This window comes from Engraulis encrasicolus, chromosome 24, assembly GCF_034702125.1.
Source record: "Engraulis encrasicolus isolate BLACKSEA-1 chromosome 24, IST_EnEncr_1.0, whole genome shotgun sequence".
Classification (NCBI taxonomy): domain Eukaryota; kingdom Metazoa; phylum Chordata; class Actinopteri; order Clupeiformes; family Engraulidae; genus Engraulis; species Engraulis encrasicolus.
The window spans coordinates 33,359,340-33,382,486 of record NC_085880.1 but is presented as its reverse complement, the minus strand read 5'-3'; the positions used below and the strand labels follow the sequence as shown (position 1 = coordinate 33,382,486).

Sequence of the window (23,147 nt, the reverse complement as noted above, 5' to 3'; positions counted from 1 at the left end):
ACTAATAATCACGGTGTGTGCATTGCATGCTGCATGATTACGATGATGAATAGCATTAAATGGCAATATCACCCTTTGTTACTGTGCTTTGTCACATATGTACAATTACTGCCACACTGTGGCCACACATAGAAAATGAATAATGAAATGGCCACTTGGGGGCGACAGAGAGAGGAAGCGATGTAACCCAAACACATGAAAAATCGTTAAAAAAAAATAATAATAAAAAAAAAAAAACCTACAAATCTTTTTTTTTTAACATTCTTGTTTTATTTTAATTAAAATAATTAAAAGCACAGCAAACACATCAGAACAATGTATTAATAGCAATGAAGAGAAAAAGTATGTACAATCGAACAAAACAACCTGTACATTCACAAAACGTTCATAAAAAGGATTAAAAAAAAAAAAAAAACACAACACAAAATTATTTAATTAGTCCTCCCTTAGTCTTCCTGGGTGTATGAAGCAGGGGTTGGAATTAAGGCCTCTTTCAATTCGAAGACTTTGATGATCTCCTGAAACAGAATGAACAAAGACCAATAAAGCCAGTTAAAGCCAAATACCTCCATGGATATATTGAATGGTGTGTGTGTGTGTGTGTGTGTGTGTGTGTGTGTGTGTGTGTGTGTGTGTGTGTGTGTGTGTGTGTGTGTGTGTGTGTGTGTGTGTTGGGGTCAGTAAAGAGGTCTGTTTGCATTACCTTCCACTCCTTCGGGCAGATGGAGATTATGCACTGCTGTCTGCTGGTGGGACCTCCCATCTCCACCTCGCCATCCTCCACAGGGGCTGTTCATAACACACACACACACACACACACACACACACACACACACACACACACACACACACACACACACACACACACACACACACACACACACACACACACACACACACACACAGAATGAGAGCAGGCTGAATGATGCTAAATGTAGACATATTAACAGGACTAGTTATAGCACTACAGTATGTAGGACTGTCTGTATCCAGCTTCTCTTACCAATGCAGGGCAGCTTGTCCTCGTCCAGGAAAATCCTAGCTAGTCCATCCTGTGTTAAAGAAGGGGAAAAAATCCATTTGTAAAGCTTGCAGAATGAATACATGAATCAATGAATGAGTGAGTGAATGAATCAATTAATGAATTATGCAAAAAAAATATTCAGTGCAAACAAATAACACCATAACACAAATAACGTACATGGGAAAAGGCCACAGAAAACTCACCCTGACTAAAAAAGAAGTGTGGAATATGTTCTCCACCGTCCTTGCAAAGGACTTTGGGTCGATTACAAATTCGTAGTAGGAGATGGGAGACTCCGCTGTTGATAAACAACAGACAACAGAGAGAAATGACCATCACATCAGCAAAGGGGCAGGACCATTACACTGGGAATCCAGTCTGCTTCATCTGCTGCATTATCGCTGCATCATGTGCCACGATTGCTACACCATAACCAGAGGTGTCAAAAAGTAAAAGTAAATTCATGGTGTAAGTACAACACTAGCACACAATATTGCATATCGTAGCTGTTGCAACATTAACTCCATTGTACCTACTGAGAAAGATACAGTAAAACACTAAAAACCACCACAGAACCCACTACAAACTAGATCCAACCTGCAGTCATCCAGTCATAAGACAAGTAAACAGATCTACTGGTTACTCAGATAAGTTACCCGTGTTGGAAGGAATCTGTGCTTCTTTCTCTTTTTTTTTACTTTGACACCTCTGACCATAGCCCATTAAGACCAAACTGGTCTAAAAAAACTGAACAGAATTGTCAACACTGTCAAAGGTAAATGCAATAGATGCGGCAGCCGGTGTTGAAGGTAAATACACACAACTGTGTTTACCGGTTTTAATGGGTTAAATTGTGAGTGCATTCTGGCCAGGACTTTCTTCCTGTGATGCTGCACCAAATGCCATGATCAAATCGGTCTGACCAAGCTGGCTCTCTCTTCCAGTTCAAAGAAGGACAGTGATTGGATGGATTATTAAATTGATTATTATGTCCAATGGCTCTATGGGACAGGTTTAAGGCGAATAAGTACTTGGGCCAAGCTGAGCTTATTACCGCATAAATACACCAGCCGCGATCTGAGCGAGTCGAGCGACGGAAGTAATTGACTTTGTATTGAGTCGAGAGACAAAAGCGATTCTGGAGACTAGAGCGATTTGCGCGACGAGCGCGACAATTTGAAGTTGAAATCTTTTCAACTTTCTATGACGCTGTTCGGCGACAAGCCGCGACAGCCAATGACTGCATAGAGGTCAGTGACCACAGCCAATGGGAATGCTTGAATGCTTTGCCTTCTGCCTGTACGGACATACTCTTGTCTCCTCAATCGCTTGTATCGCTTGCTGCTACACTCTGTCGCTTGAATCGCATCGCCGCTGGTGTATTTCTGCGGTTAGTGTGCTGCAGGGTAGAGAGTAGAGCACAGGGTGTCTGCAGCTTTTAACAAGTGAAATTTTAGACTTTTTTAGACCTTTTTTAGACCATCATGGGCAAAATTTTAGACCTTCGCGGAGTAATAAAAAATGAAATAAAGCCAGATTGTGGTCAATTGATACGCGCGCGCGCGCACACACACACACACACACACAAAAGCACACGCACACACGCACACACACAGAAGCCGACAGGGGAGGGGACAGTTGACCCGGCCCCAGAGAAAGGAGGGGCCCAGAATTGGGACCCCATTACATTGTATGTATTGAGAGGGGGGCCCTTTCAGATGATTTAGCCCCGGGCCCGGTATAAGCTGTCAGTGGCCCTGCACACACTACACTACACACACACACACACACACACACACTAGTGCATATTATAAGCATAAAGAGATCTGATCATAAATGACCAGTGAGAAGGTGCAATGCTCGCTTTCACAATTTCAAGTTATCAAAGCCAGCATTTGTGAACAGCCTGTCTTTACATTGCACTGACTGAGGTTTTTAAATCAATATGTGATTGCCATGTGTGCAAGCCTATATCAAGAGGACCTAACCAAGATAGAAGAACAGAACATGAGCTAACACCACTACTGCCATAAAATGCTGCCATAAAATGACGTTTATTTGTTTCATCTATTGGAGGTGTCCAAGAGAACGTCTTGTGGCAGTTAATACTAATAACAAAATAGTTCGAAATTTTGACCAACTCAGCCCATGCCACTCAATCCAAAGATTCATGCTTTATTCGTTTTAGGGGGGTTGTACCAGAGGTCTCACGCAAGCGAGAGTGTAACTTGCATGACAGCTCAAGAGCGCAACGCGAGAAAGATTCTGCCACGGCGCGAGACTCGGTAATGCGCAGCTGGCTACGGTATTCAAAATCTAGGGCTCTTTTGACGTAGACGTAGTTTAGGCTTAACATATTTTCAAGCAGCATAACGTGAAGCTAAATGGTGATCAATTCATAAGCAAAACGGGGTTATAACAATTAAATCATCCATCAACATAGCATATCTTATCCATTTTGTTAAATGAATTGCACAATATGTTTCATGTGCTTTGACTCCTGAGGTCTTTCAAACATTGACGGACTGACTTTGAGCTAATGAGAAGTGCATGTGACAGCACACACGAAACGTTTGTGCGTGGACATGACCGAACAGCTCAAATGCCCACCAGTTTGCAAATTGCTACCACAGAACCAGCACAAAATACCAAGGCATCAAACAGAATAGGACTACAACAAAGGCACTTCCATGGGAATTCGACTGTTAAATCACTCATAATTTCAGATTAGCCACACACACACTGTCGCTACTCTCTTTCGCTCGCACAGACACAATCAAGCTTCGCCAACGTTGAGGCTAACAACTACGCTAGACTGCTAAGCCACAGCCAACACCTGACTATTCCATCACCACTGCAAGGACTAAAAATCACTTCTTACCTGCAACTATTCACACTGGTGCTGACATATTCCCTTGGCTTGCACTGTCACATTTGTCTTCTGTTAATCGACATCCTTCCAAATAGAAATCCGTTCTTTTTCAATGAGGTGGTGACTGACTTTCCTCATTAGTTAACTTCTTCCAGGTGTTTAAGACAGTCAAGAAGCCTAGTTATCTAATGTATGGCCAACGCAACGCCAATATCGCTTTTACAACGTCTAGATATCATATAACACCACTAACGTGGGCTTTCTAGTCAGACTGTGCGGTGAAAGGGGAGGAGGAGCTACAGTACATTTCCGTATAACATCTGTAGTTTTATTATTGTACGTTACAAACAGCAACATTTCATGTAGAACTACACAGACCATAACTGCCACAATACCAGAAAAAGTGGCGTGGAAAAGGACGTAAAAACAAAGCAAAACAGAACAAATAAACATTAATCCTTTGTCGATATTTTGCATTGAAACGTAGGTCTTAAATTACTCAAACTCAATTTTAGACTCAAGTGCAAAAAATCCCTATATTTTAGACTTTTTTAGGCCTAAAATGGATAATGTGTAATTTTAGACTTTTTTAGACCTTTTTAGACTCCGCGGACACCCTGAGAGCAGTAGAGCCAGAGAGAGTAGAGAGAGAGAGGTTCCATTGGCCCATTGTTTCCTGGTTCTATTATGGCCCCCCTTAGGCAGAGTGTAACGCCGCATTATGTAATAACGGTGCAATATGTAATAATGTAACAAATTATTACATAATGTGGTGACAATCGCCGCATTGTGTAATAATTTACGCATTTCGTAATACATTTCTTGAACGCATTTCGTAATAACTTTTTTCTCATCTTGTAATAAATTATTACAAAATGCGAAATTTATTACGGAATGCGGCCGCAACTTTTTTTTTTTTGATGGAAATGTAATAACATGGTGCATTATGTAATAATCTATATGGATATGTTTTTTCTGCACTTGGATTCAGTAGGCGCAGCACACATACATAGTCTCAGTGACATGGTAGTCACTGCCCTCTCTCTCTCTCTCATTCTTCTCAGTTCTCAAACTGCTCGAGAGTCGCGAATGATGCGGTTTAAAAAAACCGTTAAGAAATAATTTCACAAAATTGTTGCGTGCAACGAGTCCAACGAATGTCTCGCACTTTGTGCTACATTACACCACATTACAGCGACATTAAATAGGCCAGGTCTAAAACACTTCACGAGGAGGTGAAAACTTGTCTTGCACTTGCGTGGGTCTGTGGAGAGAGAGAGAGAGAGAGAGAGAGAGAGAGAGAGAGAGAGAGAGAGAGAGAGAGAGAGAGAGAGAGAGAGAGAGAGAGAGAGAGAGAGAGAGCGCGCACGGACGGACGGAGACAAACCTGGCCCATATTGATCTTAAGCCCCATCTTGGCTCTTTGGAAATATTCTTAACATTACAAAGGCTATTTTAATATTTTCCCCCAAACAACATGAATCAAATCCCAGGAAAAGACCAACCATTATAAGTGACTCGTGGGGAGCTGTCCATGCTGGTGGTGCTTAATTTTTCCCGATATTTGCCCGTGGAGTAGTGAGTCTTTCATGTCTGCCTACATGCGCGCCAGGGTCTGACCATGGTGCTTTTTGCCCGTGGAGTGAGGAGACTGTCTTCTTGCAAAGCAAGAAGTCATAGCACCCGAGAAAAATGCCACTCTTTGTCCTATTTTCAATTTCAGTCCACTGTTCAGTAGGCCTATTAGGCTGCAATCAAATTCAATAGCCTATGCTCATCCACATGCACGCGAAAAACAATAACCCAAGCGGCAGGACTAATTCGATTATATTCCTTCCAAAAATGTCCGAACGTCACAAAAATCAGTTATTTGCATTGTCCGTAATTATACCAAACAAAAAGGTATCAATAAAAGAAATCAAGTCTTCAGTTTCGATAATCCACGTTACAAATCCTCAACAACAGCAAGCCATTCCTTCTCTGCTATGAGGCAGGCAACGGAACCTAGTGCAGACAGTAGGCTATATGACCACGTTGATGCTGCACGGCTTGAAAGGATTCTGTCTAAATTAAATATCTTGGATAGCCTATATAGACCTAGGCCTAACTAGATTTGTTGCAATACAGATTCATTTTCTATAGCCAGAAGTGTTCCGTTGGACTGACGAAACCTAACACGATCAAGTTTGCAACTTCTTTCCCTCATGCGCTGTCCGTCAGCACCACCTGTCATCAGACGTCCGATTAGCTTTCATTACGTGCTGAGGGAAAAACTCTCGCCATTAGGCCCATGTGCTGTTGCACTGTTGTGAGGGATATCACCAAATAATTTAGATAAAAGTCAGAACATTATTTTGGCAATCTGTTCAGTCTGTTCATTTAAGTTTTTGGGTGCTCTTGGATATCGGGGATCAGTTCATGTAGAGAGAAGAGTTCATCCAGGCACTCCAAAATAAGGTGTCCAAACGGGAAGTTACATTAAAAAGCCTTTAATGGTACTGGGCTGGGGTTACATTAAAAAAGCCGACATGTTTCGACCTCACCAGGTCTTCATCAGGGCTACGTTCACCATTGAAAAGAAAGGCCTCCCTTAAATAGTGACATCACCACATGTGACCCATTACGCACTACACACATTTGCGCACACCAGAGAAAACAAAGATTAAAAAATAGCCTGGGGTAATAAGTGATGCCACAGAAAAAAATGACCAGAAGTACAAATAAGCATCACAAAAATCACAATCACAATATCCTCATTTAGACCAGGATAGCGCATGGCATCCAGTTGGTGTATCCAAAAAGTCTGCCTTGATTAAGTCTTTTTAGCCTGTCCCCACCCCTCGGAAGTTTGAAGGCCTGACGCCCTGTATGCGCAGCAGAGAATCATTTTTACCATGGTATATTCATTGAAAATGTTTCGCCATGGGATATCAAAAATTGCCCACTCTGATAAAAAATAAACCCTCGCATTCGCGCCTTTTTGGTCCGAATAAAACAACCCTTCAGGCAGGACAAGTTAGGCGGTAGATGACAAATGTAGAATTGCAATTAATGAAATCTCTCTGTCCGTATTCTCTTGTGGTTTTAGTATCCACAAAAGATTTGGCTTGTGTAACATTTGGGCAGTGAGGGCAGTTCATACATCTATAGGTGGCCGATTTGGTTTACGCCAGTTTACCAGGTTTCTCTCTTTTTCACCTGTAGGTGAGAGCGCATTAATTTATCTCCTAGGCTGGGTGCACTCTTTAAAGACACCATGGGTGGTTCTGGGAACACCTCACGTAGTTGCGCATCACTTTCAATAATGGACCAACTTGTTCTTAATAATTTGCCTGATCCGCGTCGCTTGTGTACTATATGTCGTAACAAAAAAAGGACGGGACTGCTGGTGGCGATGATGTTTCTTTTTGGTCAATAACGTGTTGCGTTGAAGGGAGCGCGCTTCACTGTATGCGTTTTGGATGGCTTCAGGGTGATAGCGCTCTATCACTGAATCTTTTCTCCATCAGCTCGGCTTGCTCGTCTCTGAAAAATCATTTTCGATCACAGATACGCCTAATCTTGAATTGCGTGTGTGGAATATTTCTAATGAGATGCGGGGGGGAGAAATGAAATCCGCTCTCAGAATGGTGTTCCGAGAGGTCGCCTTTCTGAATAAGGTGGTGTGCAGCTGTCCCTCCGCGGTCTTTATATCGTCGTCATAAGTTCAAATCCAGATAGTGAATATTAGTTAATGAATATTCCAAGGAAAATCAAAAACGCATACAGTGAAGCGCGCTCCCTACAACGCAACACGTTATTGACACAAAAACAAACATCATCACAGCACATCATCGCCAGCAGCAGTCCCGTCCTTTTTTTGTTACGACAGTTCATAGATGTATGAACTGCCCCCACTGTCCAAATGTTACACAAGCCAAATATTTTGTGGATACTAAAACCACGAATGAATATGGACAGAGAGATTTCATTAATTGTAATTCTACATTTGTCATATACCGCCTAACTTGTCCTTGCGCTGAAGGGTTCTTTTATATCGGACGCACAAAAAGGCGCATGCGAGATAGGCTAGCAGAACATAAATATGGTATCAGAGTGGGCAATTTTGACTATCCCATGGCGAAACATATGAATACCATGGTAAAAATGATTCTCTGCTGCGCATACAGGGCGTCGAGCATATCAAACCTCTTCCGAGGGGTGGGGACAGGCTAAAAAGACTTAGGCCTAATCAGAGGCAGACTTTTTGGATACACCAACTGGATGCCATGCGCTATCCTGGTCTAAATGAGGATATTGATTTTACTTGTTTTTTTGTGATTTTTATTTGTATTCTGGTCATTTTTTTCTGTGGCATCACTTATTACCCCAGGCTATTTTTAATCTTTGTTTTCTATGGTGTGCGCAAATGTGTGTAGTGCGTAATGGGTCACATGTGGTGATGTCACTATTTAAGGGAGGCCTTTCTTTTCAATGATGAAGACCTGGTGAGGTCGAAACATGTCGGCTTTTTAATGTAACCCCAGCCCAGTACCATTAAAGGCTTTTAATGTAACTTCCCGTTTGGACACCTTATTTTGGAGTGCCTGGATGAACTCTTCTCTCTACATGAACTGATCCCCGATATCCAAGAGCAACAAAAAACTTAAATGAACAGACTGAAGACTGCTTGAGCTTCCAGCCACCTGTGTGCCTTTCATTGCCAAAATAATGTTCTGACTTTTATCTAAATTATTTGGTGATATCCCTCACAACAGTGCAACAGCACATAGGCCTAATGGCGAGAGTTTTTCCCTCAGCACGTAATGAAAGCTAATCGGACGTCTAATGACAGGTGGTGCTGACGGACAGCGCACGAGGGAAAGAAGTTGCAAACTTGATCGTGTTCGGTTTCGTCAGTCCAGCGGAACACTTCTGGCTCTAGAAAATGAATCTGTATTGCAACCAAATCTAGTTAGGCCTAGGTCTATATAGGCTATCCAAGATATTTAATTTAGATATTTAATTTAGTTTTCACCACCTCGTGAAGTGTTTAGACCTGGCCTATTTAATGTCGCTGTAAATTGGTGTAATGTAGCAGAAAGTGTGAGACATTCGTTGGACTCGTTGCACGCAACAAGTTGTGAAATTATTTCTTAACGGTTTTAACCGCATCATTCGCGACTCTCGAGCAGTTTGAGAACTGAGAAGAATGAGAGAGAGAGAGGGCAGTGACTATACCATGTCACTGAGACTATGTGTGTGTGCTGCGCCTACTGAATCCAAGTGCAGAAAAAACATATCCATATTGATTATTACATAATGCACCATGTTATTACATTTCCATCAAAAAAAAAAGTTGCGGCCGCATTCCGTAATAAATTTCGCATTTTGTAATAATTTATTACAAGATGAGAAAAAAAGTTATTACGAAATGCGTTCAAGAAATGTATTACGAAATGCGTAAATTATTACACAATGCGGCGATTGTCACCACATTATGTAATAATTTGTTACATTATTACATATTGCACCGTTATTACATAATGCGGCGTTACACAGACCTAGGCAGACCTAAGGACTGTTCTATTCATTGTAGGAGCATTATGACACGCCCCTTTAGGCAGACCGGAACCTGGTCGCGTTAGGTGCCCATAGAAACCTATTATGTTGGCATATCTCTATAGAATATCTCTGGTAGAGCAGCTCTTGATCCTGATGCAAATGAAGACATTGTTGTTGCGTTAGCCAAGGCTAAGGACATACATACTACTTTGACAGCAGAATCATACTTACGGTCATCAGCAAAGTAACTCTGAAGACATCCTAAAATCCTCTCCACCTCTTTCTCCGTTGCCTCCTGGTGCGATTCTGCCATCTTGTTCAGCTGTAATGGAACACCAGACCTATGCATTACTTTAACTATACAGCATTATTGGCCACAAGTGAACAAAGGACATTGTTCAATTGTACGTCGCAGTTGTATCCCACGTAAGAGACAAACTGTGTTCAAGGGAGTGCTTCATTCTCATGTAGGTGACAGCAGCGACAGAACATTCTATGGTGTTGCGCAAAAGGGCATGCGACAAAACACATAACAGGGCACTGCAAACACGTAAAAGGTTTGACTGCACGTACACATGCACGCACACACACACACAATTCCATTACCATCAGCCGTTTTTTTTTAAAGTATGGAGCTGCAAAAAAAACTGTCACACACCATAGGCAAACTGTATCACTATGTAACACACACACGCACGCAGGAACGCAGGCGCGCGCGCGCACACACACACACACACCTGAGAGGGCATGACTCGTTTGACTTCCTTGCTGGGTGCCTTCCTCTGTCTCTCAATCCTCTGTCGGGGTTGAGGGGGTGCCGCTTCAAATGAGCCCAACCTGATTGCACAAACATACAGAGGTGACAACTAGCTCACACAGAGGCAGGAAAGCGAGAACATTGTTCTGCCATGACTTATAATAAATAAAAACAAACAAGAATTCAAGCAATGCTACAGACTTTCTTATTCTTTACTGTGTACGGCTGAAAGGTCTCAGCTCCTTCAGCCTTGGGTGTGTTTTATTTTGCCAGGAGAGCGACTCACGTGTACACATTATCTGTAAATGCGTACAATCTGTACTTTATTCATACTACCGGTAGTTTCACCCAGTAATTCTGTACACCAAAAGGGCCACCTTCAGGAAAAAAAAATACCAAAAAATGTATACCTGTTTTAACTGTCCTGTAAAAATCTCTGAAAAAAGGTTTCCATGAGTGACTCACATGAAGTGGAAGGAGGGTGCGACCCTGAAGCAGGTGGAGGCCTTCTTGTTGAGCCGGTGCCAGGCATCAGGAGGCAGGTAGCCCCCCTCCGCTTCGTCCTCACCGTCCTCCCCCTCCAGACGGTTGATGCCCATGAAGGACAGCTGAGGGAACAGAGAACAGGCTGCTGGTGACTATTTATTTCCGGGGTCATCAGAGGATTTCCACCCTTGGTCGTCAACTTTTGCATGACCCTCCCCTTGCGAGCTTCAAAACTTTGATGACCCTCCCCGCAACGCTGTCAAAACATGCATGACCCTCCCCTACGGAGAAGTACCAAATAGCCCTATTCTACATTATCTTTTGACAAAGAGGGGCTGTTCATAACACACACACACACACACACACACACACACACACACACACACACACACACACACACACACACACACACACACACACACACACACACGCGCATGCGCATGCGCTCTCTGAGCGCATTTCTGCTGCAGTTGCAATTGTATCTCACCAGGTGCACTGCGTATGCGGCGAGGTCGAACGCGGCGCCGTCGGCGTGCAGCTGATTGGCCTTCTCCTTGCCCAGGTCTGTGGCCAGCACCAGCAGCTGAGCGTCCAGGGCTGCCTCCCTGGCCTGCCGCACTGCAAGATCAAGATTCAAGATTCTTTTTAAAAGTCCCCAAGGCTAAAGTAAAGAAAGCTCCCGCACACTGTTCACATTTGCATGGTTTAATGCAACGTTTCGGTCTACTGACCTTCTTCAAGCAATTGAATTGCTTGAAGAAGGTCAGTAGACCGAAACGTTGCATTAAACCATGCAAATGTGAACAGTGTGCGGGAGCTTTCTTTACTTTAGCGTTGGTGACTTTGGGGTTCCACTCCTACGCACCTGACCAAGGAGGTGTGCAAGAATTCTCCACTTAATAGTCCCCAAGGAAATTTGTCTTGGACATACATAGCTGCCACATACACACAACATACACATGACGCCAAAAAACAAAAACAACAATAAACACACACATACATAGAAACACTCAAGTGCATATCCACCACAGCCCACCACCCACATACATGGCATTACAGGATGTGCAGGGCCACACAAAGACACGTCACACGGCTATGCTCACAACACCCTTATGCAGGTCTCTTAATTAACCGTTTTCATTTTTCTCAGTTTCAATGTTGCCGTAGTTACTGCATTTTGCAATTGTAGAGTAGCGCTCAGTTGTGGATTTTATCATTATGTTTACCCTCTGCTCTGCAGGGGAAGACATGTGGCAATGGTCACAACGTCCTCATGACAACATTTGATAATACTGATACAATGACAATGAGGGGCATTGTCAATTTTGTGTTTTACTTTCTGAGATTATAAAACCAACAAACATTGTCAGCAGATGACACAGCCTCCTATGGTCACAGCCTCCTTTTGACAACATTTGACATTATATCAAACTCATAAAATAGTGAGTTGTATTCAATTATGTGTTTCGGATTTTAACATTACTTGTACACAGCAATGGTCACAGGCTCATAGCATACGCATGACATCCTGTCAGACAAAATGTTCAACAAATCAACCATGTTTGCTGATCTGTAATTAAGTTTACATATTTTTTCAGTAGAAGCGCATGAGTACATGTTTCTTCAGGTCATGCACACAATTTTTGATTCCGCTTTCCACACTGGGGCAGGCAGAGGGAGAGCTCATCTTTCGCCTGACCTGTACAAACTATGCGCTTTGTGTCCATAAAACTGACTTTGAATTGTGATAACACAGGGAAACATTTGCATTTACTACCATGCTATTACAAACTAAACATGGTGCGCTGTGTACATTCCTTTGAAGCATCCTGCTTCGAACCCATGCCTCATTGGCAGCAAATGTGTGCAATTACTTCAAAACCAAAGAACTAGGCCCACTGACGAGACAGCAGAGATGGTTACACCACCACGGCTTTGTACATGAGGCCAAAGTACTTAGCATTATATATAAAATTGTATATGGGTCAATGACGTTTTAGTAGTAGCACACTTCAGGGTGGTGCAAGCATAGACAATGCCACTATTGTATGTATTAAATTATATTTTTGTTATTGGATAATCTAAGATTAGCATATTCATTGCAGTACACAAATTACCCATTCCTAATTAATTTATGGGCATCAGCTGTGGTTGTACCACCTAATGTCTGAGCCCAAAAAATGACCCCTACGTGTCTGTCTCTACCGCGTCTGTTGTGGGCACCTGAAGCAAGTTGCGACCTGTATAGATGGAATACATAGCTCAAAATGATCAACCACTAACCATTGACGAAGAGTCTGTTGGCTTCTTCCAGAACATCCGTCAGCCTATTATTGGCAGGGCTTAACATGTCCTCACGGTTCTCTGTACAACAGAAATAATACAAAACAAAACAAATAGTGGGCGAGTGCTTCACTGCGAGTTGGTGAGTGCTGCACTTTCAAGACATTTCTAACATTATTAAAAGACTAAACATATCCTTACTTGTTCTTTCTCTAAAATATGAGAGGCCTGTAAAAACAAGTGATCCGCATCTGAAATGGCATCACCTAAAACTTACAGGGTGAGCAAGCCAGTCTATTAATTTGGCAGGTGGTCCCCCAGGGAAAAAAATGGACAAAGTGCTGAAGTTTGAGAAGCACTATTCCAGATACACATTGGCCTGTCAATGCCAGAGGTCTCTCAAATGGTTACACACATCGAACTTGGTGTGGTGGCATGGTCCCAGTACCAGGGTATCAAAGCATAGTAATGCAGACCCAGTCTAAATACATGATCTACCTAATCTAAATTGACTTGTCTGACTCAATGGCTGCTATAGACTCTCCATAAATACAGTCCTTGGTCTGTCTGCCTTGTATTGGGCTTTTAAATGGCCACAGAGGGATTTTTTCCTCCTCATTCTCACCCAATGATACTGGACTGAATTAACTTTTTGGGGGCACTGCCCTGAGTGGCAGCCAGTACACCCTAATTTCCCTTTGGGGATTAATAAAGTTGCTCTACACTACGCTACTCACGCTGAACGTTGTTGATGAGGTCTCTGTATCGGCTGCGGAGCTCCCTCCTCCGTGCCGGGTCATCATCTTCCTCCTGGAACCCTGAGGGGCCGGCGCCCCCCTCCTCCTCCTCGGCCATCTCTGCTGCTCGGTCTGCCGCCCGCCGCCCGTTGGTCTGACTGCTAGCCTCCTGCTGCCCGCCTCCTCGCGACCTCCTCGCCCCCGACATGATGTGTGATGTTGTTAGCTGCTTCTCGGGTTTCGATCACCTTTCTCTGCCTCCTTCCTCCTGTGAAAAATAAAATAGTAAGTTAATAATATCTGATGCTCTACAGGTCGAAACGCTGACACCAGCTGTAACAAATAACCACAATCGAGAGTCATCAAAAGTGCAGGTTCTACCATGAAAGAAAGATGAGTATTGCTCTATCCCTATGTTTCTCATGTAGAAAGACATAGGTCTGCCGGCAGAAGTGCAAGTCATATATGACAACTAACTTATTCTGGGGGTCACAAAACAGATGTTTTCTCAAACAATTACCCAGATGTCAGAGCCCACAGTGAGTCCGCATACGTCACTATCTCCTACTACTATGATGATATCAGTGTGGTTCTCACATCTTGGGTAGCCAGCTGTTGGAGGGTAACCAAGAATCTTTCACAACACAGGAACAGCATCTTCCCCACTGGCAATACTGCACTTTGACAATTCACCAGAGTTGTATTGTTAAGTTGTAAGTAGAAGTACAAATGTAACACTAGTGCCACTCGTGTAATGGTATCATACTAAAAAGTTTCAACTTCGTAATTAATTTATACTACAAATATTGTAATTACAGTAGCCTACTTTTACTTATTTATACAACTCTTTAATTCACCCACTTAATCTATATCTTGCACATATCTAGCACAACTGCGTATCCAGGGCTTTTTCTGAACAGGGAAATAGGGGCGCTCCACCCTCATACCTCCGCAGGTGAACCCTCATACTTGATTTTTTTAATATATAAATTACTTTTTTCAATCATGGGGGACACCCCCCCCCCCCCCCCACCCCACAACCTGCCATGATGCTCCCTCATGCAAAAAAATCCTAGAAAAAGCCCTGTTATCCATGTGTTTCATATTGAATAGCTAGCCTACAGTAGGAGTCGTGTGCCAAGCAGTTCTATTCGTCTTGTGAATGAATAAAACTAGATGTTCACATGTTCGATTAACAAAGATAATACCCAGAAAACAAAGACACATTTGGCTGACATAATGACACCTGTGTGCAGTTGCCCTGTAAGGAAAGAACGTGACAACGCTGCCGGAGGTAAACATAACGTAGTTATCAATAGGCATCAATAATGAAATCCTCTCACCACGTAGTTTAAAAAATATATGCTGATCAAACAAACCTGGCAAATCTTCTGATATGTCGCGGTACTGAAAACACTAACTTTTCACTCGATTTGACTATGCATTCCTTGTTCCTTGAATGGCGGGAAGTCTCTCGCTCTTCATTTTCCGGGTTTGCTACCATAGATATGAACATACCGCTTGGACCGCTCCCTTGTATCACGCCAAAAGGCTAGAGTCAGGTCGCCGCCATATTTAGACGACATACAAAGATCGCCATCGGCAATCAGTGGGAAGCAAGGAGACAAGGGAGTATGCGCATTGCGGCAATAGCTTAATGTCGTCCTAAGAGGGCGGCGCCCTGGTCGTGGCACCCAGGGCATTCAAAGTTTAAAAAGTTGAACACTGCATCTAGTGTCCACATCTATGGTTTGCTATGAACGGCGTGACGTTTTCCATGTGCGTTACGCCCATTTGTGGGGGAAAACAACCCATGCAAGTCAATTGGTGATGTTGGGGTTTAATAAACGAAAGATACGGACCTGTAGACTAGCGTTGTTCACGCGCAAAACGTGTTGTGTTGCCGACTGTTCAAATAATATAGCCAAACAGCCGTGGCTGAAGCATGGAATGTGTTCATTTAGGCTAGCCGATGTAGCATGTAAGTCAATGAGACATTCGGTTTGTTTCACCCATTAAGGGGCGTAACGCAAATTTAAGAGCAAAGTACCCGGATGGCCGTTCATGAGTATGGTTTGTTGTTATTCACTGACTGCCACCTACTGTTGAAGTGGTGAGTTGCTCATGGGTGATAATAATAATAATAATAATAATAATAATAATAATAATAATAATAATAATAATCATAATAGGCCTAAACCTTTAGCCATAATCATCTCACCATCCACAGAAAACCGCACCAGGAGTTTGAGGCTTGAATTTTATGCCATTTTATGTAATAGACGCATATTATCCCATAGTATACAAACACGTAAAAAAATGTTTTTGTTCACGTTAGCAAATGTAAAAACTGATGAAAATATCAGGAGTCCCTCATATCAACGCATCGGCGCACGGGGCGCACTGTGCACGCCCACCCCATTCCCCTCCCACTTGGAAAAAAAAAGCTGAGTTTCCGGAAATTAACAAACTCGTGATGTCAGGAGGGTAACAGAGGAATAGCTCGCTAGCAATCTTTTTCTTGATAAAGTTAAATAGTTTTCCACGATTTGTGTTCGCTGTCATGTGAAATACAAAGAGCATGGATGTATCAAGACTGACAAACATCGGACGTCATATCTTTCGCGTGTGGAGTGTCCCTTCTCTGGTGATGGAAGTCATGTCAAGCTAAAAGGACTCAGGAATTTGGATTTGCCCTGTCTGCTAACTGTGTAGCTGTAACGTTACAACGCTTCCCCTGTCCCAGTTAATATGACGCGACTTGCCCTTGATCAAGTGACAGATTTCGGAGATTTTACCAGAGGTAAAGATTTGAATGAGTTTTTAAAACAAACGTTTACAAACAATTCTTCAAGGAATGGTTTGTCCGATATCAGGGTCAGTCCTGATGGACGCCACATCCATGTTATTCTTCGTAAGCCGAAGAGTGGTCTCATGACATTTGACAAATTCCAAAGACCACATTTAATACAGTGTCAGAAGTATCTGGATTTATCATTAACTAAAACCTCGCCGGTCGTTGACGTTGTGTATCTGGATAACAACAAAGAAAGTGGGGTAGCGGTTCTCACTGTGGTATTCGAGAATGGCAAGGCGGAATTCTGGAAATTTTGGGAGCGGAAATCTGGCTGGCATTTAATACAAACTGTGGATCTATGCAACAGCCCCAGAGCCCGAGTGGTATCTGTGTGCGTCAGTCTGAATTTCATTGCATGGTGCGAGGAGAGGCCTCCGTCGGAAAACTCATCAGTGCTCGGCCCCAATCGCAATAACTTCAGGTACTGCATCTGTAAAAGAACCTTTGAAGTGGACGAAGGCGGTGTCAGCCTGGGAGGGGTTAAAATTGCACTGCACAACAACCCCCGTTACACCGTCACCAGCTCGGGCGAGAACGTTTATCTGTTTGCAGCTGACAACAAGGACAATCAATCTCCGGGGACGGTCAGTAAATTTTTCCTGACGTGGTCACCCCAAAATGACGTATTCAGAGTCAGCTCCACCTGCGGTGGTGCCCTCCTGCAGAGGTCATCTGTTCCCCACCGCGAGTCCGACTTCAAGGGCCTGGTCACCGACTGCATAGGCGCGCTGTCCAACATCAGCCCCCCCTCCGTCTGTGGCCATGCCTCGGCGAGGAACAGCGGCGGCCTGCTCATGCTCCTTAGCTCGGGCTGGGTGTGCGAGATGCAGAAGGACGGCGTTCTCCGCCATATCTACAAGCTGCCGGACAACTGTCAGGCCAGCACCTGGACCCACACCAGCCTGAGCGTGTACCACGACGTGCTGGCGCTGACCGTGGGCAAGACGCTGTACCTGATTGACACCAAGTGCGGCCGGGAGCTGGAGAAGATCTCCCTGAAGGTGGAGAGCCTGCTGTTCGTCAACAGCCTGGAGAGCCACACCCCGCACCTGCTCTCCGACTCCGGCCTGTTCGTGGTGATGCGCAGGGACACGGCGGCGGACCTCAAGAACAAGCCCTCCCCTTCCTCCTCCTCTTCCTCCCCCTCCACGCTGGTGAGTGCTGATGCGGTGTTGGTGGAGGCCGTGTTCGAGGAGGCGTGCAAGTACTACCAGCAGAGGAGCCTGGGCAGCACCCAGCTCACTGCCGAGAAGCTGAAGAAAGGCGGCATGTTCCAGGCGCCTCTCTCCCTCGCCTCCATCCTCAGGGACTACCTCAGCGGCCAGAAGCCTGCTGACATAGCCAAAGGCATCAGCGGTGGCGGCAGCGGGGGCAACGACAAGCTGCTGTGCTCTCTGGAAGAGGAGCTGAAGAGCCTGGTGGGGCTGGAGGACACCAAGCTGACCCTGGTGAGGGCCTCGGAGAAGGACCTGGAGGACCTGGGCGAGAGCCTGGTGCAGCAGGAGGTGGGCAGGCTGCTGGGCTCCGAGGTGGACCGTGACAGCCTCATCCAGCTCAACTTCATCTTCCAGACGTTTCCGGATGAGGCCTGGCGCGCGCTGCAGTCGGCGCTCCAGCTGCGCTGCAACGGCGAGGGCTCGCTCTGCTCCAAGGCGCCCGCGGAGGTCTGGAAGTCCATCCTGGCGCCCATCCCCAGCGTCACCAGCTTCCACCAGCAGCCCCACCACGCCCATCACCACCACCACCACCACCATGCTCACCACCACCACAACGGCCAACAGAGCAAGCAGCAGGCGGCGGCACCCCCGCCGGTCAACGTGGCCCTGCCCGTGTTCGAGCTCCTGTGCCACTCGGTGTTCCGCTTCCAGCCCGGCTGGCTGCCGCGCTTCCTGGAGCTGGCCCAGGACCAGGCCGGCTCCTCCTCGGCCGGCTCCTCTACCTGGAGCTACGGCGTGGTCAAGGAGACGCCCGACGACAGCCTGCCGCTGTACCGCCGGGCGCTGAGCATCCTGCCCGACGCGGGCGGCGGGCACCAGTACCAGGACCTGGAGGTGGAGCTGCTGCTGTGCAGCCGGCGGCCCAACGCCGTCATGCAGGCCCTGCGCATCCTCATGGGCACCGGCCAGTGGGAGAGGGCCACGCGCGTGGCCGAGCGCTTCTGCCGCCAGAGCCCGCTGCTCAACAAGGAGATCTTCACCACGCTGCTGTGCGAGGTGGCTCACCACCGGCACCTGGACCCGTACCTGGAACTGCTGTGGGCGCTGTGCCCAGAGGACATCACGGTGACGAGCATACTGAACATCGTGCTGAAGAACCTGCCGCCCACGCCCGTGCCCACGCCCTCCCCGTGCCCGTCGTCTGGTGCCGTCGGCTGCATCGGCGGTGGGGTTTTTGGCAGCGGCGGCGTCAGCGCTGGTGGGTTTGGCAGCGGTAGTGGCATCAGCGGTGGCGTGTGGGGTATCGGCCATAGCTCCCATGGCAGCGGTAGCCCGCCCGCCGGCCCTTTCCCCATTCACAGCAGCCAGCTGACCATCGGGCTGCTGAAGCCGCTGCTGAACAAGGTGCTGCTGCGCGAGACCAAGCCCAGCCAGAGGTACGCCGACATCCTGCAGTCGCCCACCTTCCCGCCGCCCACGCCCCCGCGGCAGGCCAAGGGGCTGCCCAGGCCGGCCACCGAACCCATCTCCCTGCTGGACGCCCAGAATCCAGCAGCAGCCCAGATGAACCAGAACCAGCAGCAGCAGCTGGAGAAGAGCGGCTACACAAGGACTTCCTCTCCCTCCTCCAGGCCTCCATCATTTATCAATCCTGTTTAATGTTGGGATTTTTATTGGTTTGTTTGTTTTTGCAGTTTTTTTAAAACCCTTTCATCCCCCTCTCTCTCTCTCTCTCTCTCTCTCTCTCTCTCTCTCTCTCTCTCTCTCTCTCTCTCTCTCTCTCTCTCTCTCTCTCTCTCTGGTCACAAGACCAAAGGGATAGAGAGTTCACTTGTGGGGGGGGTGTTGCAGTGAGGGTCTCAGATCTCAGAAAGGGGGACAGATGGATCAGTGGGTGGGTTGTGGGTAACGGTAGAAAGCACTGGTGTTTACTGTTTACAGTCAAGAACTTTGTGATTGAGCAGAAGGCACTGGTGTTTACTGTAAGAAGTGTTGTTATTGGATAGGAATTTGTGCAGTGATGAATGATGACGCTATCCGTATGATGATAACTGGATCAAAGTAGGTGTGGGCTGCTTATTGTCATTGCATTTTGAGAAGCATCAAATCCTTATCAGTTCATTCAGGACTATAATTCCGGATAATATCATGGAGATTTTTTGTTTCATTAGGCACTCATTTTAGAACTTGCCTTTGGAATGACTGGATGTGAATCTCATATCACTTAAGAGTGACGTGATGAGATCTTTGCTTGAGAGAGCAGCCCAAAAGTTATCTTTTGCTGCGTCTTTTTGTTTTTCATAATCATGGTTTGATCCCATGATTGTATGCCTATATATGATGTTACCTCACAAGCCTAATTACACATTTTCTTCTTAATTTCCTTTGCTGAGAAGGCTTGTGGCATTTTTTTTAAAGGAACATATTGTTTACGGGGGTGGTGATGATTGTCACCATATACCGTAGGTCCACATAGGATATAACAATGCCTATGTGTTAACAAAACTTGTATATCTCGTGTAATGTATACATGATACATGATCCATCCATACAAAATATACACGGCTGTACACAGGCACATACATGGATACATATACAGTGCAAACACATGAGCCTTTTAGTGCAAACATCTACCCTACGTCTCTCTTAATCATTGTTTAAATCTAGGGCTCTGCTCCGCATGTCATCAAAATGTACTTCTCTGCAATGCAATTCAGTTGCCTGGACAATGGCTTGTAACATTATGATACAGTAGCTCCTTGAAGGATTGTTTGTAATTGAAAACTTGTATTAACCTACTTGCCAGTTTTTCACTGACTGAAAACAAACCTCACTATGTTGAATGGCCTGTGTGCTGTGATACGAACTCTTTAGTCAGAGAGAGTAGAGAGAGAGAGGTTCCATTGGCCCATTGTTTCCTGGTTCTATTATGGACCCTTTAGGCAGACCTAGGCAGACCTAAGAACTGTTCTATTCATTGTAGAAGCATTATGACACGCCCCTTTAGGCAGACCGGAACCTGGTCGCGTTAGGTGCCCATAGAAACCTATTATGTTGGCATATCTCTATAGAATATCTCTGCTTTAGTGTTGTACTGTAGAGTACGTAACAAGGCTAGCATATTGTAGCCCGGCTGCCACTTTGCAGTGCCAACCAACGGCGACAACAACTAAGCATTCTTCTCTGAAAAAGGGACAAAATCTCTGTTTGGGAAAGTCCGGACTATAAGCTGTCAGGCTTAGAGGAGTGTGGTGGCAGCCATCTTGGCTTACCAACCCAATCGGCCAGCCTTGGCCGCAATCGCAGGGTTTTCCCAGAGCTGTTTGCGCAGGCAGGGCAGAGGTGGCAGCCACAGTCAGCCCCCCACCCCACCCCCCAAACACACACACACACCTTCTTCCATCCCTCTGCTCCTCTGTGTCTCCCCTCTTTCCTCTTCTCTCCGTCCCTTCTTTATTCAGACCCTCAAACAGGGTGGAGGTGGTGACCCTAGTCACCCCCCGATCTCTCCTTCCCTCTTTCCATCCTTTCCTCCCACCTTCCTCGAGCAGGGCACCATCCTTCTTTTCCTCTGTATATCCCCTCTGTCCCGCTGTCGTTCTCTCCATCCCTTCTGCTCAAGTTGGTCAGAGGAGGCAGCCATAGTTTCTTCACCAATTTTTTTCTCTCCGTCCCCCAAGCTACTCAAACAGGGCAGTCACCCCTTTCATCCCTTGTTCCATCCTTTCCGCCTTATCTATTCCAACCTCTCTGTCTGTCTGTCTGTCTGTCTGTCTGTCTGTCTCTCTCTCTCTCTCTCTCTCTCTCTCTCTCTCTCTCTCTCTCGCTCTCGCTCTCGCTCTCTCTCCCTCTCCCTCTCTCTATTTGCCCCTCTGTCCGTCCCCACCTTCATTGCTCAAGCAGGGCAAATCGAGTCTCACTTGTAGTTTCCCCTTCCTTGCTCCAAGCATGGCACAGGCAGCAGTGAGTGCGTATACATGCAGTTCAGTATCCCGAATATGATCTGGAAATTATGTATCCCGAATTTGCGTTTGCGCATATAAACACTTCAGTATCCCGAATAAGCCCTTATTCGGGATACTGAGAAATCGGGATATGCTAGGTGGAGTATTCCGAAAGAAGCCGGGATACTAACGCATGTATACACCTTATCCCGAATACAGGGGCTTCCCATGGAACGCTGTTGCTGGTATCCAGGCTACACGCATTTGAAGAGAATTCTATAACGGCCAAGAATGTAGACTGGGATATAACGTTCTGTGCGCATATAAACACCTTATCCCGAATATGATCATAACCGGGATATGCCTCATATTCGGGATACTGAACTGCACATGAACGCACTCAGTGGTAGCCCTAGGTACACCCCCCCCTCCCATCCCTTCCTCCCTCTATCCCTCTCTCTCTCCCCCTCCGTCACCCACCCGTTCCACCCTCTGCATTCCTTCGTCCCTTAAGCAGCAGCAGCAGCAGTCTCAGCCCCCCTGACCAAATTGAATTTGCCCTTAATTCTGTTATGCAGTGAATGACTGCAGAGACGGGGCATGTTGGAGAGGACAAGAAGAGGAGTGGACTGGAGAGGATAGGAGAGGACAGGGTGGCTATGTCTAACACGGCCGAGCCCAGTGTGGCTAACTCAATTTTGGGTTTTAAAACTCTCTTCTGAGTCACACTCCTTCATACTTTACACACAAGTACTCTGGGGTTTCTTGGATTTCACAGAGCACCTGGTTTCATTGGCTTCACGTCAGTGGGTGCATTGAATGTTTTGCATAACGCATTGAAAGTTAAGACCATTTTCTTCTATAAAGATGAAAGTGATTTTCATGTTTAAGCCTTAAAAATATTTGTTATTGTTATTATCATTATCAACACCTTAATGCCTTTGCCTTGCTTTTAATCATATCTGATTTGCCATGTACAGTGCCATCATGATGTATCCGTATTTCTGTTTTATTTATTGTTTGTTTTTATTTGTTTTTGTTTTTTTCCCTTTATGCGAGAGTGCTTAAATTGACACGTGATAGCCAAGCGTGTGTGTGTGTGTGCATGTATGGACCCTGTGCGTGTATTTACAGAGAAACTGTGTGTGTACCCTGGACTGTGCATGTATGTGTGTGTGTGCCTTTCGAGTGTTGGCAGCCCAGTGCCTGGTTCACAGTGAGTTTGTGCCCCGGTCCGGCCGCCACAACAAGCAGCACATTAATGACCTGACCCGATCAGCGTGTATTTCCTGCTAAATAGCTTATGTTAACCCCACCCCTTCTCTTACCCTCACCCCCACCCCCACCTCCCGCAACTTCCCCATGGCTAATAAAATTTCTTTTGTCCTTAAGTGAACAGTGAGGCCTTTTATTAACTCTACGTCTCTGGATGTACTTATGCCACCAGCCAATGTGGAGCGCTCAGCCAGGGCTGGATTAACGTTCA

General features: G+C 45.6%; 2 protein-coding genes across 2 annotated transcripts; one reads left to right on the top strand and one right to left on the bottom strand.

Moving 5' to 3' along the window:
- Positions 1 to 407: 407 nt before the first annotated feature.
- Positions 408 to 15,207, bottom strand: nsmce4a (NSE4 homolog A, SMC5-SMC6 complex component). The gene is made up of 11 exons (XM_063192119.1): positions 15,083 to 15,207; positions 13,704 to 13,971; positions 12,967 to 13,047; positions 11,171 to 11,301; positions 10,663 to 10,805; positions 10,178 to 10,277; positions 9,672 to 9,762; positions 1,228 to 1,322; positions 1,004 to 1,052; positions 704 to 789; positions 408 to 518 (listed from the first exon to the last, which is right to left on the bottom strand). Exons 2-11 carry the CDS (start codon positions 13,909 to 13,911, stop codon positions 447 to 449), a joined length of 1,056 nt encoding a protein of 351 aa, XP_063048189.1. The 5' UTR covers positions 13,912 to 13,971; positions 15,083 to 15,207; the 3' UTR covers positions 408 to 446.
- Positions 15,208 to 16,179: 972 nt separating this feature from the next.
- Positions 16,180 to 19,430, top strand: LOC134441591 (BLOC-2 complex member HPS6). Its single transcript, XM_063191967.1, has one exon. The coding sequence runs from the start codon at positions 16,455 to 16,457 to the stop codon at positions 19,374 to 19,376; it is 2,922 nt and encodes a 973-aa protein (XP_063048037.1). The 5' UTR covers positions 16,180 to 16,454; the 3' UTR covers positions 19,377 to 19,430.
- Positions 19,431 to 23,147: the final 3,717 nt, after the last annotated feature.

Coding starts and splice junctions, on each gene's coding strand:
- LOC134441591 (XM_063191967.1), top strand. CDS start 16,455: ATGACGCGACTTGCCCTTGATCAAGTGACAGATTTCGGAGATTTTACC.
- nsmce4a (XM_063192119.1), bottom strand. CDS start 13,911: ATGTCGGGGGCGAGGAGGTCGCGAGGAGGCGGGCAGCAGGAGGCTAGC. Junction 10,278..10,662: donor GCACCCTCCTTCCACTTCAT/GTGAGTCACTCA, acceptor TTGTGCAATCAG/GTTGGGCTCATTTGAAGCGG. Junction 519..703: donor TCTGCCCGAAGGAGTGGAAG/GTAATGCAAACA, acceptor ATTCTGTTTCAG/GAGATCATCAAAGTCTTCGA.